The 14,965-nt window shown below is 41.4% G+C and overlaps 1 protein-coding gene across 1 annotated transcript in view; it reads right to left on the bottom strand.

The window, feature by feature from the left end:
* Nucleotides 1-875: 875 nt before the first annotated feature.
* The window catches only part of TFAP2D (transcription factor AP-2 delta), a 102,988-nt gene continuing 88,898 nt past the window's right edge, over nucleotides 876-14,965 (bottom strand). Inside the window, exons 7-8 of the mRNA XM_069605761.1 lie at nucleotides 4,378-4,491; nucleotides 876-1,589 (exon numbers count right to left, since the gene is read on the bottom strand). Coding sequence (XP_069461862.1) covers nucleotides 1,370-1,589; nucleotides 4,378-4,491 — 334 coding nt within the window. The 3' untranslated portion in view covers nucleotides 876-1,369. The remainder of the gene's footprint in view (nucleotides 1,590-4,377; nucleotides 4,492-14,965) is intronic.

A 14,965-nucleotide genomic window follows, 5' to 3' on the forward strand; every position in this document is an offset into this window, starting at 1 on the left:
TCTTTTGTGAGTTTTTGAGAGCTGTGGGTTGGAATAATTTTACACTTTCAATTATTTGCCTGCAAATGTTGGTGATATCTGGGCAAAAGTTGATCTGATCTTTATTGAAATATATTACTATCACCAGACCAAAGGAGGCATGCCAAATATCTTTAAGAGTTGAGGAGAACCAAGTTTGCAAATCCTGGTTTATGGACAGCATGTTTCAGGCCACTGTTGGGAGGTACAGGTTAGTAACATACAGGAGTGTCTTGCAAAAGAATACAAGGCTGAACATGTAATACCAAATAAAAATTACAATATAACTGTTGGTTCTTTGTTTTACGGTATTTGTATAACACTGTTAGATGATGATTTATATCGTTTTTGTTATGGTTGAATTATTTTAAAATGATGCATGCGATGTATGAATTAAATGGTATAAACATTATTGTAACTTGGTTTTAAGTTTTTAAACCAGTAATTGAGCATTGCAATACATTTGAATTAGATTGCACCCAGATTGAGATCATTTTCTGTGCATCGCTTTTCAACACTAGTCATGATGAGTCCAATTCTATCAGGATGGGTACTTGTCACAGATAACTGGCTGTGAAAAACTAGTAGAAAAGTCAAAGAAATGTAAACACGCGTGGAAACACATGTGTAAAGGCACCATACAAATATACAATACAATGAAAAAAAATACTGTAAGATCATTTCAGTGTCAATTTCTCTATTGATGGAAGGAGGACCATGAATTATAAACAAGACTTGTCTCTCCATCGCCCATGCTTAAAACCTACATGTTTCGAATAAGAATTTCAATGTCGGTGTTATATAACTTATACGTAGACCATTGGCACTAACCTGATTGATGGAAACAGACAAAGATCCTCAAAGTGTCATCTTTATGATGTAAAAAATTTATTTTGCCCTAATATTCTAAGCAAATATGATATATATATATACGTCCTTGCGCGGATTCAGTCCTATATTACAAAAGAATCGTTGTTATAGTCCGTTGAGGAAGCTGGAGATGGTTGGGAGGGTTGTCACACTTGCATCGAAGGTTCAAGTTAGTAGCAAATATGAATGAGTCTCATTCGTTTGTGAGTCCTGCCGACTGCCAGTGCTCGGAAAGAACCTCAGTGAGCCTGCGAAGAGTTTCCAGACTCCTCAAATCCACATGTCCTTAACTATCGTTTGCAACAGTAAAATATAACGTGCACAAAGTAGCAACATAAAAAAGTGACAATTCCATTACACAAATACACTGCCAGCATGTTGCTTGGATTTGGTCCACTGTAGATAAATTACCCTCCATGATATATATATAAAAAAAATATCAGCAGCTCAGCTCTCTCGTGATAGATTCTGTTTGATCAGCCTAGTCTGTCTTTTCAGTTTTGCTGTCCTTCATAGCAGCCTCCGTGGACTTCCGCAGGGGGGCTTTTTCGGAGGTGCCATTTGCCTGGCCGGATTCCGCTACGCTGCCATTTTTGTTTGCCGTGTGTTTTTCCAAGTAGTTCAGCATTTCACTAAGGACAGTTTGGAAGGTGCTCAAGGCCGCGCATATTGCAGGTGTTCCAAAACCGTGAGTAATTAAGCTGAAATCAAGAAAAAAAAAATCAAACATTCAGCAGAGTTCAGTGGACTTTACATGGGAAATCTTCACTTCTCAGTATGTATATTTGAGAGCGGCATACATCATTAACATGCAACTTCACTTTGTGGGTGCGAGAGTAAGCAGAATTATAGGGACCTATGATCCATAATCAAGGTGCTTCCTACGACTGACCCGTCGATCTGGCTGTGGCCTCACAGTAGTGGCCGCTTGTTACACAGACTCTGGAGGTGATGTGCCTGGCACCCATTGGGGGGAAACCTCAAGTGTATGATGGGTAAATTTACATCGGCGGTGTGTGAGGCTTGCGGGTGCCCGAAGACAGTGTCTCATTATATGTTGGACTGTGTGAGGTTTTATGTGCAGCGGGAATCGCTCAGTGTCAGGATGAGTGCCATTGGGGTGGTTGTACAGGGGTTATCTGATCTGTTCAGTTGGAAAAGAGGGGTGGTGGATGATCAGTGTAGGTTCCTGCTCCAGTTTGTGAGGGAGAAAGGGAAGTGGGACGAGATCTAGTGGGGATGGCTGGCTGATTGGTGCTTATTTTGGCAAACATCATCTATTTAGATGGAATCATCAGCTCCAGGTTTCTGGAGTCACCCTAACAAGAAGAAGAAGAAGAAGACACTGCCGAATTTCCACTGGAGGCTCATCACATGAAACTCTGGGCCTGCACCTCCCTCTACCAGCTCAGAAAACCAAACTGGTACTAAAGAGTGTGTGAGTAGACCAGAGGCCTTGCTAGGGGGGACTGAGGGGGCTATAGCCCAGGGTCCTTTGGTTGTAGCCCCAGCTATATGTTCAGGGGTTACAATCAAAAGGCCAGCTAGCCCCGAGCCCTGACAGACCCGACTTTAGCATAGCCCCGGATCTTTTCAAGACCTAGCAACACACCTGGAGTAGACAAGAGAATCCCCTTGCCAGTATCATGCTTCTCTGGTTAAAAGACTGATCAGTGTTTCTGAGGAGCACCTGCAAGTCTCAGTGAGACCTGGAGAGTGTGTCCCCCAGGGTCATTCCCCAACTCTAGGAGAGGGCGACAGAGCCCTGTTCAGCCCATACAAGTTCACTCATCTTTCCAATGGATAGTCAATCAGACATCACCAAATGCAAAAACATATTCGTTAATGCAGGCACATTGTGCATCAGTGCTACAACAAGAGCAAACAGTGCACTGGTGTATAACTGCGCTAAAAGAGTATGCCGTATGCATTAGGCCAATCCTTTGAAATGTTTCTAATTGCACTAGCACTGGTGCAAAGTGTCTGTATTGCCACCCTTTAGTGATTGGTGGATTTTTCAAGTAATCCCTTTCACTGGCAACATCTTTGGTGACAATTCCCATTGAGAAATCATTTATTCTCAAACTTAGCCAACTGAAGGATGGGTTACCCCATCGCTAGTGCCATATGCATAGCTTCCACAATTTACCATCCACTGCTGTTTTGTGCATGGCAAATGACACACAGTCGAGGTGTAAATAGGTTAATCTGTGTTGCTTTTAAAGTACAATGTTCCCCAGCACGCTTCCTCTTGGTGCTTGTTATTCGCAGCGGAGGTTCCTATGATGACTGTTGCTGTGTTCTGAACAGGTAGCCATGTTTTTAGGTGTTGGATCGATTGCCTTCAGCTGCTTTTGATCCTAATTGGAGAATTATTTCCTTCAATTTCAATCTTTAGCAAAAGGAGAAACGTTCCAAAATTCCGAGTCTAAGGGTTGTAAGTCCCAACTGTCGACAAACACAGCACTTACTAGCAAGCAAGGGTGAGAAAGGAGTGCACTGTGAGGTGTTAGTTGGCAGCCTTTCAGCTGGATTTTGTAGACATTATAATCCTTATAGGCTATCTAAAAGTCGCAAATACAGGCCCTTTGTTTAATCAATTCAGAATAAAAGTTATAATAATGCTGTTTATAGCTTCCATGAGGATCCATTATGAAATATGTACATTTAGAGGTGCCTTACCCTAATACTATGACGTCATGGCAGAGGATTATGTAGTCTATAATAAACTGCTGGGAAGTCAATGTGGGGGGAGAGCACATTTTCTCTTCCTTCTTTGACTTTCCTAAGATGTAAGGGGAGGCCTCTGCCTCTCGGAACACTGTTGTGGTGCATGGTGGTGCTCCTACAGTACTGTGCTTGCAGCGGCTCCTACAGTACGGTTCTCGGCAGTGGCTCCTGCAATACCGTGCTCAACAGCGGCTCCTACAGTACGGTGCCCTCAGTGGCTCCTACAGTACCGTGCTTGGCAGCGGCTCCTACAGTACTGTGCTTGGCAGCAGCTCCTACAGTACCGTGCTCGTAGTGGCTCCTACAGTACTGTGCTCGGCAGTGGCTCCTACAGTACGGTGCTTGGCAGTGGCTCCTACAGTACCATGCTCGGCAGTGGCTCCTACAGTACGGTGCTCAGCAGTGGCTCCTACAGTACGGTGCTTGGCAGCAGCTCCTACAGTACCATGCTCGGCAGTGGCTCCTACAGTACTGTGCTCGGCAGTGGCTACTACATTACTGTGCTTGGCAGCGGCTCCTACAGTACCATGCTCGGCAGTGGCTCCTACAGTACGGTGCTCGGCAGTAGGCTTCTCTGTCAAATGCCTTCTGCCGAGTCCAATCAAATATTAGAATGCATGTTAGCAGATTACGTGGAGGAGGACGTGCATGGAAGGATTTGGAGGGCCATAGGTGTTTTTGGCCGTGTTTACAAATGCATCTAAAGGCAACCAACATGTGTTCGCATTGATAGTCTTCCTGCGTTTCACAAGCACTTACCTGAAATGTGTTAAGTGTCGCTGGATGTCAAGATCTAAAATGGGGGTCGGTCTGGAGGAACCCAAGGGTGATCTGTCTTGACTCAAAAGATCTTGAAATTCTTTACATATTTGTCTGTAAGAGAGGCAATGATTTATCATGTCAATAAACTTCATAGCATTACATTTTCCATGCATAAGCACTGATAACATTTTGCTGGAACATTTACACTGTTGATAGATTCCAGTTTCCATTGAACTATAATTTCTTTAAATTATATTCGCCTAAGACTGAATGTACAATGAACAAAATAAACACATTTTAGTCGACGCATCTTTCTATGTATGTGTGACGGTGCTTCGACGAGGTGAATGAGTCATTGCTTTTTGGATAAAAGACAAGCTGAATATGCCCTAAAAGCATTTCATATCCTGATTCAGTAGTCCTGCACGAACTCAGCCAAAAGTGACCCATGAATATACACAGGTCAACCACCCAGAATTGTGGACAACACGGGGATATCCTTTGATTATGTTCAACTCCCGAATCCCACCATCAATTCAAAAGGATATTCAGAAGCCCACTGAGCCTTGGAAGATATAAGTCCAGCAAGATTTTGGAAAGAACACAGGTAACATTTGTATTGGGGGATTTGGTAAACTGTGAATCACCCAATGCTCAGGTGAGTCAGAGAACAGCTGACAAAAAAGTATTTGCAGAACTAGTGGTTGTTGGGGGTTACTGTGAAATGTGTTATCCTTCCTGGACCACTTGCAGATCTTCAGCGCCTCGTGAATGAATTAATGCACTAAAGAAGTAATGATTGATGCAGAAAGAGCAATGAGGAGTACCTTTGCTTGGGAGTAACCACCAAATGGCAGTCCAAGGCTCATGCAATGTATACAAATCTTAATCGAGGAGGGCCTAAATGACCGGGGAGCGCCTGATCCGGATGATATCATGGCCATCATATATCAAAGGGAGGAGATACAAATTGAAATAACTCATTTACATCTTTCAATTGGTGAAGACCAGCTGCCTGAACAATATTTCTGTTTTATTCTTTTCATAAATGCTCTCAATATTCTCTTATTCTGGCCAATCAGTGTGTAGAATGATGCTGTCAGTGGGTCAGGACTCACTCATACTAGCAGATGCATTGTTGCAATGTTTAATGAAACGTTTACACTACCTCTAGAAAACACATTCCTAGATAGCATTATTGACACGAACATGTGTGCTGCGCATAATCTGTTGGTGCTCCAGAGAATGCAGCCCTTACAAGCGACAGCTAGCAAAGTGTCACTAATGTCATCCACAAACTCTTTTGAATGTTGGGCACATTTCTGTATCTATTCCGTGGGTATTGTTCATCCTGTTCTCTGCCCACGATTGAAATGCATTTCTCCTAGTTTACTTAAGTGTGGGAGCTGGAGGGGCTTACAACGATGTGCTATGTAGTTCACAACACAAAATATACCACTTGCCAGTCGCTGGGTTGAAACAGTGGATCATTGTTTTCTTGTCTCTGCCATTAAAAAAGGGAAAGCAACCTTATGCAAATCAGTGCAATCATGTGCCTAAAAGGTCAATCAGATTCAGCCCTGCCCCCTTCTACCCAAGAAAACAGGTGTAAAACGAGGTGAGGCCAGGCCGCTTTGGGCTTTGTTGGCGAGCTATGGCGTGAGTGCCAGGTGCTAGCACTCCATTGAGCGTTGACCGTGTGGCACAGTCTGTAACCTTTTTAAGGTTATGAACAGCACACAACCTATTAAGATAGTGTTTAGCCCTGAAGACGAATCTGTATCCGAAATGTATTGGCTAAAAGACACTGGGTCTCATTGCGAGTCGGGCGGTATCCCGACTGGGATACCGCCCAACTGTATTTGTGTTACTGCCCACCCTTCTGGTGGTATTACCGCCGGATCACGGGTTGAACGGTAAATCTAATTCCGCATTCTGGACCCAATGGGGAATTGTCAATGCAATTACCGCCAGCGGTATTACCGCACATTAATTGCACCAAAAATCAGCATTTTTCTGGTGCTTTTACCCTAGCTTAGAGCTGAATGTGCTTAGAGCTAGGGGTAAATGCTGCCATACTCATGTTTGGGCGGATCCTTAAATGCCGCTGTAATAGCATTACCACCGCATTTGAGGGCTACCGCCCAACGCGTGATGAGGACCACTAGGTTTATTTGTGCACTGCCTTTTATGGAGCAATAAAAAGACTGAGTCAAGATACAGCAATGACTCTGAGAGACTTGATTTAATGGAGTGTTGTAAGCTTCGGAAACTACTGATATCGTTTTATTTGAAACCTGTTGCTAGGGGATACAAAAAGAGAGCATGTTGGTAGGTGTCATGGTAAAATATAATTCATTAACAGTATTCTAGTGAAGTAACCAATTAACCCTGTAGGCATCACCAGTCATATATGTATGCTCTGAAACGTGTTTTTTTGGGGGATTTTCTTTTTTTCTACGCTGGGCATTATAAACACATCCTTATTCGGCGGAAGTACTGCATCTGATGTGTTTCACTGAGTTTAGCCCTAGCAACTTCGGTGAAATCTATACATTAAGTGCTTGGCAAAATTGTCAAGTTGGACAAATGCCAACTTAATGGTTAAACATTTGTTTTCAAAAGTGGAAATGTAGATCTGCCCCATGAAATCACATGTTTTGATGTACTAGTAGTCTGCAGGCAACCTCCTTTCTTGTTCATTAGCAATGAGGAAGTGACCTTGTGCCAAATTCGTCTTGTCAATGATTGAGTTTGCTTTCCCATTCCTTGCTGTGTGACTCTCTGTCATTAACCACCTTGTCAACTGAGCAAACTAAGGGTTTCCTTTCCTGCCAAGTCTCCTGAGAAGGGTTCTTTCAGCAGCATGTCTTTGCGCGTCTCTCTGCGCGGCACTTGTGTTCACAGCTCCGAGTTCATCCGCTGCCAGGGAGTGCGCACATTATTTGCAGCCGATTTGGCCCGAGGGAAAGATATGGGTTCACCTTGAATGCGATTCTGATCTGCAGCTCACTAGCAGAATCTTTTCCCGACGGGCTTTAATGCCCTCCGGGGGTCTGCAAGGTAGGCATCCTTCCCCACTGCCTTCCGAGTGAGACTGTGAAGTGAGGTAAGTGCTTGCAAAGCAAAACCAGGAGGTCTCATTAGCACAAAATGCAGTGCTCACACCGGAACTATAATGATCAGGAAGGCAACAATATGATGTTATATATAAATATATATATACACGACCTGTGGCGGTAGCAGCCCAGTAGTTATGGTTACGTTGCTCAACTCATAGAAAGAGCAAATTCTTGAATTTGACCGGTGCTGCAGTTTGGCCGCCGTTGGTTTTTTACAACAGGGTTGCCGCAAAAAGATTATAGAAATGGCCTTTGTTAAAGCACATGCACTTTCAAGCGAAAGGCTATTGCACGGTCCAACCAGTAAGAAAAACAAGGACCATGATGATCCTCGCCTTATTGTCACATTCAACAATGCATCATATGATGTCCGGAAGATTATCATGAGACACTGGCGCATCCTTATGCTTGACAAAGATCTTCGCCCAGTACTACCTAAATGTCCTATATTAACTTACAAACAAGCACCTTCGTTAAAGGACAGATTGGTTTCGAGTTACTTTTCTCCTGTTCAAAAAATCCTACCATGACCAATTGGCTACCAGGCTTACCAAAAGGCTTCACTAAATGTCAAAAATGCAAGGCTTGCCCTCATGCTACTGCTTATAAATCATTTATACATTCTATCACTGGCATTGAATTTAGGATAAAACATTTCATCAACTGCGACACCCCCTTTGTAGTGTGCGTCCTTGCATGTCTCTGCCGGAAATGATACGTAGGGTCCACCACATGTATATTGAAGCTCAGAATTTTGCAGCACCTTAGAGCTATTAAGAACTTTGACCCTACGTACCCGATGGCTAAACATTTCAGGCAAGAATATGACAGTGATGTTCATCTTCTTACGTTTTTCACTGTGGCCCATGTCCCGACCCACCCGAGAGGAGGTGACTGAACCCTGAGACTGAGACAATTGGAAACCAGATTCATTTTAGACTTTGACGCTAAATACCCCAATGGTCACAATGTTGATGAGGAGCTGTATACTTTAATACTTTAATCTGATAACCTTGTTACTTTTGCCTCACCTTTTCTTCTTTCTGTTCATTTGATTTTGGTTTCTGGCTGCCCAATATTGCTTCTCTCAGTTGTCAACAAGATACACTGCCCTGGCCTGGGAATGCCCTATTTATTTTAATTCTATTATCTTTGTTATTCAATCTGATATATTTTCTTTTTGGTTTTATGGCTGTCTTGCCTTCCTGATATATTAGGGGAACGTGACTTTATGATTATAACATGACATGTTTATTTTAAATCCACCACTTTGTTCTTTGTTATAGATATTGCTTTCTTCATCCCATTTTTGTCCTCTCTCCGTATTTGTTATTTTACTAGGCTCAGTACTGTCTAGTTGATTCTGTTCCTGTATATTTCCTCCCTAATGTGCGGGCACTCGAACAAACAAATAATATCGTTTTGCTAGACCTTAGGGTGTATAATGCTTTTATTTGCACCCAACCTTGCAGCCACCTGTATTGTAATATGTAATTTTATGATAGGAACATATCGGAATTTATGCACTCGCACTTTATGCTTACCAATCTCTTTTGATTACCTATTGCTGTTATGCCGATATGTTTACATTGAAATGCACTTGTACTTTACGCTGTAGCCATGGGTTGCTTTTTTTATTAGATCTTCCATTACTGCATTTGCACTTTTTGGTTCTTCCTTGAAACATGTTTTAATTTGAGGGTTGCATTTATGGCTGCTTGCATTCATTTTTAACTGTCAATAGAGGTTATATAGTGATAGTGCGACTCTATCCCTGGATTTTGATAGTATATTGCTGCTATGTCGATATGTTTACACAGAAATGCACTTTTACTTTATGTTGTAGCTATGGCTGCATATTTATGCTGCCATGTCAATATGTTTACATAGAAATGCACTTGCACTTTGTGCTGCAGCTATGTTCTGCCAATTTCCTTTGACAGTGAGGCATTCATATAATTTCAATTATGCTTACCTCTCATTTTTGTGACATTTTAAACATGTTTCCTGAATTATTTTAATGTGCAATGTACATTACCCAATTTACTTTACTATGGGTATATGTGGGACTTTACTCCAGTCCAATATGGCCGCCCTGGCTTCGCAGCATAGCTGCTGACTTCTGGAGATAGGCAAAATGGGAGAGCGACTACACTGTAATATGTATGGTGATTGTTTTCCCTGTCCGCTAATGTGACCAAGCGCTCAGGGAAGCGCGAAACACGTCATTCAGGACACGGCCGTGGCATCCTGCTTTGTCGCTGTGTGTGTTTTGCCATTTTTTACCATCATTAAACTCGTTTTCTTTACTTAGATTCGAGTTGGTTTATTTTTTGTTGGGACTTGCAGTACCTCATGTTTGGAGTGCGCTTTTTTTCTCCTCTGCTGTTCTACCATATATATATATATATATATTTATATATATATATATATTACATGACCTGTAGCGGTAGCGGCCCTGTAGTTATGGTTACGTTGATCAACTCATAGAAAGAGCAAATTTTGGGTGGCTTATAATTTGCTCCCCCTGGACAAATCCCTACCAAACTTTGCAAAAAACGTATATGGCCTAGTCTGTATTTGTCTGGCACGTTTGGTGAGGTTTCATCAAGGGGGGCAAAGTTGTAGGGGGGGTCTCAAAATTTCAGTTTTTTCCATAGACACTATGGATAAAAATGTTGCTCATGCCTACACCCCAAACCGCTGGACGGATTTTCACCAAATTTGTGGCAGGAGCAGTGGCTTGGTCCCGAAAGCATGCTTTTGTAAATTTGATGTAAATCAGTCCAGTATTTTTTTTAAACGCCCAAAAATATGGTAAAAACAATTAGTGAAATCTGGGTTCGGTCTGTGGACTCACTTCCCTGTTCAGTCTGCGGACGGACTTCCGATTGGTCCACAGGGATGGCATGAGGTCCACGGACTGAATAACTCAATCAATTTATTTCAGAACCAGAACCTGCATGCTAGGGACCAGAGACTTTGTTCATTGTTAAAAATTATATAATTTTATTCTGTTACTATTTCATAAAATACATAATTTCTAAACAATTTCAAAAAATCAGTTCATTTTCAACAAACCTATATTTTTGAAAAATACGTTTTTAGTTCAAATAACGCATTTTGTGTAAACATTTATCATGTGCATATATCATTAACATACAATGTAAACATTCATTTTCTCAACTAAATCCAATTTAGTAAAGAAATTCTAAATCACTTTTACAGTAATAGTATTCCTACTTTGAAAGTCTGCTATTATGCATAATATGCGTTATTTGCACAAAAAACTTATTTTTTCAAAAATATAGGTTTGTTGAAAATGAACTAATTTTTCGCAATTGTTTTGAAATGATGTATTTTATGAAATAGTAACAGAATATAATGATATATTTTTAATAATGAACACAGTCTCTGGTCCCTAGCATGTAGGTTCTGAAATACTTTGATTGAGTTATTCAGCACATAGGGCATCCTATTTGTTTAGCATATACTGATCTCACCCCAGATGCCCAAACATGAGGTGCATGAGATTTTTGAAAACGCCCCTGTTGGATTTGCGTACAGCCACTATTGTCCACGAACATCGCAGTGGAGACGTATTAAAAAACACAACATTGCACTTGTCAAACTAATGAAACAATCTTCGTCGAGGTGAGGGGTGATGAGGATGGGATGGGATATGGCCGTAAAAAGCCTAAAAAATTGATGGATTTTCAACTCTGACATCCACGAACAGTCCGGATTTCTGGAGCAGTCCTGTGATATTTGCAAACACTTGAGATGTTCGGGGACATCTATGCCTATTTCTACATTACAGGGTTGGTGAAAAGCAGTTTTTGAATGGCTCATAACTTTGGCACCACTCAATGAAACTGCATGACAATCTGGAATAGCATTCTAGACCCGACTCTGAATGGTTCTGCAAAGTGTGTTTCTGTTTTGTTAAGAGGGAACATAATAAGAAGGGGGTCCCAAAATATTTTAAAGGCTTATAAATGGGGTGCCATATAAATATATGGATATAAATATTTTTGCAAAGTTTGTTGTGATTAAGTCAAGAAGGGGCAAAATTAGTGGGGTATTTCGATATGTTCAGATGGCTTTTAACTTTGTTGCCGTTTGAGGAACCTGGACAAAGGTTTTCAGAATTATTATAGACCCACCCTTGAAAGTCTGCATGGATTTTGGCAAGTGTTGGCTAAGTTATGTGACTATTTTTTGTACGTAAATTCTGACACTTTTCAAAAAATAAAAAATGGGTGTATTTGCAGCAAACTTGTGTAAAGAGCATTGGCAAGGACCTGAAAGCATGGTTTTGCAAATGTGTCAATGTTTTATTTTTTGAAAGGTGTCATAACATATATCCAAAAAATAGTGATATACCTTTGGTGACCGCAGTATAGCCTGTGCCATGGACAATGGCCGGATTGTCTGGATCATGACCTAAGTGCATGACCCGGACAATTGGGCTACTGGCCATGACCACGAGGGACCAGCAATGGGGTTAAAGTTGGCATGGCCACCAGGGGACGGTTATGTGGTAAAGTTTTTTGAAATTGGGATACATTTGAAAGGGAAAACAAATATGCTCATTGGTGCAGGTTGAACTGCTGGATGGGATTGCAGCAAATATGCACGAGTAGGGTCAGCAAGAACTTAAAAGCATGTTTTTGAAAATATGTCCTGTGGTTTATTTTTTTTAAAGTGTGAAAATGTAAATACACAACACAGTGATATAACACTGGTGTATGGGCAATGCGCCTGGCCATCAAAAAGGAGAAATGTGTACTGTAATTTGCTTATTGGGGCATGCTGCATGGGCGAAGCAGTGGGTTTGAATGGGAAAAAATATTCTGCTTGCGATTCCAGCCTAAAGTGGTGGAGTAGATTGCAACACACTTCGCAATGAGCATTAGCAAGGACCTGAAAGCATGTTTTTGGAAATATGCCTTGTGTTTTATTTTTCCAAAGTGTAAGAATGTAAGTAGAAAAACGAGTGATATACATTTGGTGTCTGGGTAGTGGGTCTGGACCTCGGCAAATGCAAATGTGTACTCTGATTTGCTTATTTTGGGAATGCAGCATGGCCGAAGCCCATGCCGCATGGATTTGGAGACTGGCCATGGCTGCAAGCCATGAGCACTGGCCATTGGTTACATTATTAGGGTATAGTGGACACTGAGCTAGGATGTAGGGTAGGTGCATTGAATAATAGGGGTGGTTTGGTTCAGCTGGGGTCATGGTTGATCCTTATGCCATATGCAATTGAACATTGATTTGTATCCCCAGTATGCACTGCAGATAATGACAGGCATGAGTATATGTTGCAAAAATATGTTTCTCAAAGGAGTTTTATAGTTCTTTCATAACACCATGAAACATTTTCACTTCTAAAAACCTATTAAATTGACAGAAAAAACTTTGTTAAAGGGATGTTATGGTTAAAATGCATCCGACCCGTGGGACGCATTTGCTTCAGTATTTAGCCAGTGGCGTCACACTTTGGCATCCCATGACATTTCCATCCTGGGTTCTCTTGAGCACTTGCCCATCCGTACTGCCCCTTCTATTTATGCACTTCTCTCACTGCACAATGCATATGTGCATTTATAGGAGCAATGTTTAAAAATATTTTGTATAAGTAAGGGAAATGCAGATGCAAAAGATTTGTAGATGATTGTTAGGTGGCAGTTGGGGTATGGAAGCTTAATATGGTCATAAGGTTATATGTACAGTTGTTGGAAGTGATTGGTGGATAGATGTGTGACTGTTTGAAAGCAGGCATTATGGGAATGTTACAAATATAAAACTAAAAATAGTAGAAGGGCTGCCCTGTGTGATGGTGTGCACGTGCCATCCTGGTCTTTTAATGATCCATGGTCTGGAAAGGAGACGGTGGAGACCGTGGATAGTTATAAAGGTACAACAATTATGGTACTTATTGTATGCTAGAGAAAAGTATTTGGGGCAGATAATTGTTTCTGTTGTTTTATATTTTTCAGTAGTATACAATTGGCCATTATTCCCATTAGCATAACACAAAATGCTAATGGAAATGTTGGAGAATCTTATTGAGAATATCTACTTTACCGAGAAATGTAAAGTAGATGGAGTCGATAAGATTATGTTTTTTTAGTTCTATTTTTTAACTGTGAAAGGTGGTCCCTAAAGTAACATTTTATTTTATTTTTATCTGTTTTTTTTTGCAGGAGAGGTCAGAAAGTAAGGTGGGAGGGAAATGAGGGAAGAGGCACCAACCACAAATATGAAGGGGCAGGTGGACAGGGGAAGGTGTTGCGTGTGTTTTACATCTAAGGTAGGGGGCAATGTTTCTCAGCTCCTGGATTAAAGCTTCAAAAGCACTTTGAAATTGCTCCCCCTGCAGAGTGGTGTGTTGCAGTACGTAAAGAGTACTGTTGTCTTCGAAGGATATGGATCAACAGCCTCTTGTATTGCTTGCAAGGTAGCTGATGGGAGTTTTTGCATTTGGCCGTGCCCACTATACATGTTCCCCCAATATGTTTGTTTTGGGCCCATTATACATGTCTTTCTGGGACAGTAACCAGGGTCTTTGACCCTGGCCATTAAGCATAGCCTTTGGCCATGCCCACCGTATATTTTGAAACACTACTGTGCCATGTGTTTCCCCAATATGTTTCTTTTGGACACACTAGGTGGACGTGGCCTTCAGCTGTGACCACTATACATGTCCTTTGGACCCGCTAGCCAGGGCCTCTGGCCAGTGAGCACAGCCTTCATTCCAGGGCCATATTGCACCGCTTGACATGTTGCCTCACTATAGATGTAAAATTCAATTTCTTTGTATTCATCTCATTGTTTAATCTCTCTCTTTTTTTAAAAAAAACCCATACCTGTTGACAAGCAATGGATGAAAAATAACCCTGAATATTTAAAAAATGTTTGCTGGTATTATACTTGTGACACACTTTAATTCCTGATCCCATTTTCTAGTATAACCCTGAACTTGCACAAATAAACCTGAAAATGCAAAAACGTTCAAGATCCAAACTTGGTCCCCAGTCCCCCACTCCACCAACTCCCCAATTTCACATGGTGTCCTCTTTCCCCATCTCCACCGTTAGCCTGGTGCTATGTCATCCTTTTTCCTACTACAAATGTAATTTTTTCCGCTTTTTGTTTTTTGAATATACCTGAATATTTCAAAACAATAGTTCATAAACATTCACAAATATCTCTTGCATCGAACAATTTAAAATTGCAGCTTTTTCATGTCTGAAAAGTCTCTCTCCTGCAAAACTATAAATTTGGAAGAAGGGGTCCCCCACTTCTCTGTGAAATATTTTAACGACTACTGGATGGAGTAACCGCAGACCCCTCCCGGAAATCGAATCAATGCTTCATTCCCAAGCTGTTTGTACCTGGTCCAATTCCATCCAGTGGTTTTTGCTGTGCGCTGCACAGATATTTGGACTTTTTCT

This window comes from Ambystoma mexicanum, chromosome 4p, assembly GCF_040938575.1.
Source record: "Ambystoma mexicanum isolate Mex_15411 chromosome 4p, UKY_AmexF1_1, whole genome shotgun sequence".
Classification (NCBI taxonomy): Eukaryota; Metazoa; Chordata; class Amphibia; order Caudata; family Ambystomatidae; genus Ambystoma; species Ambystoma mexicanum.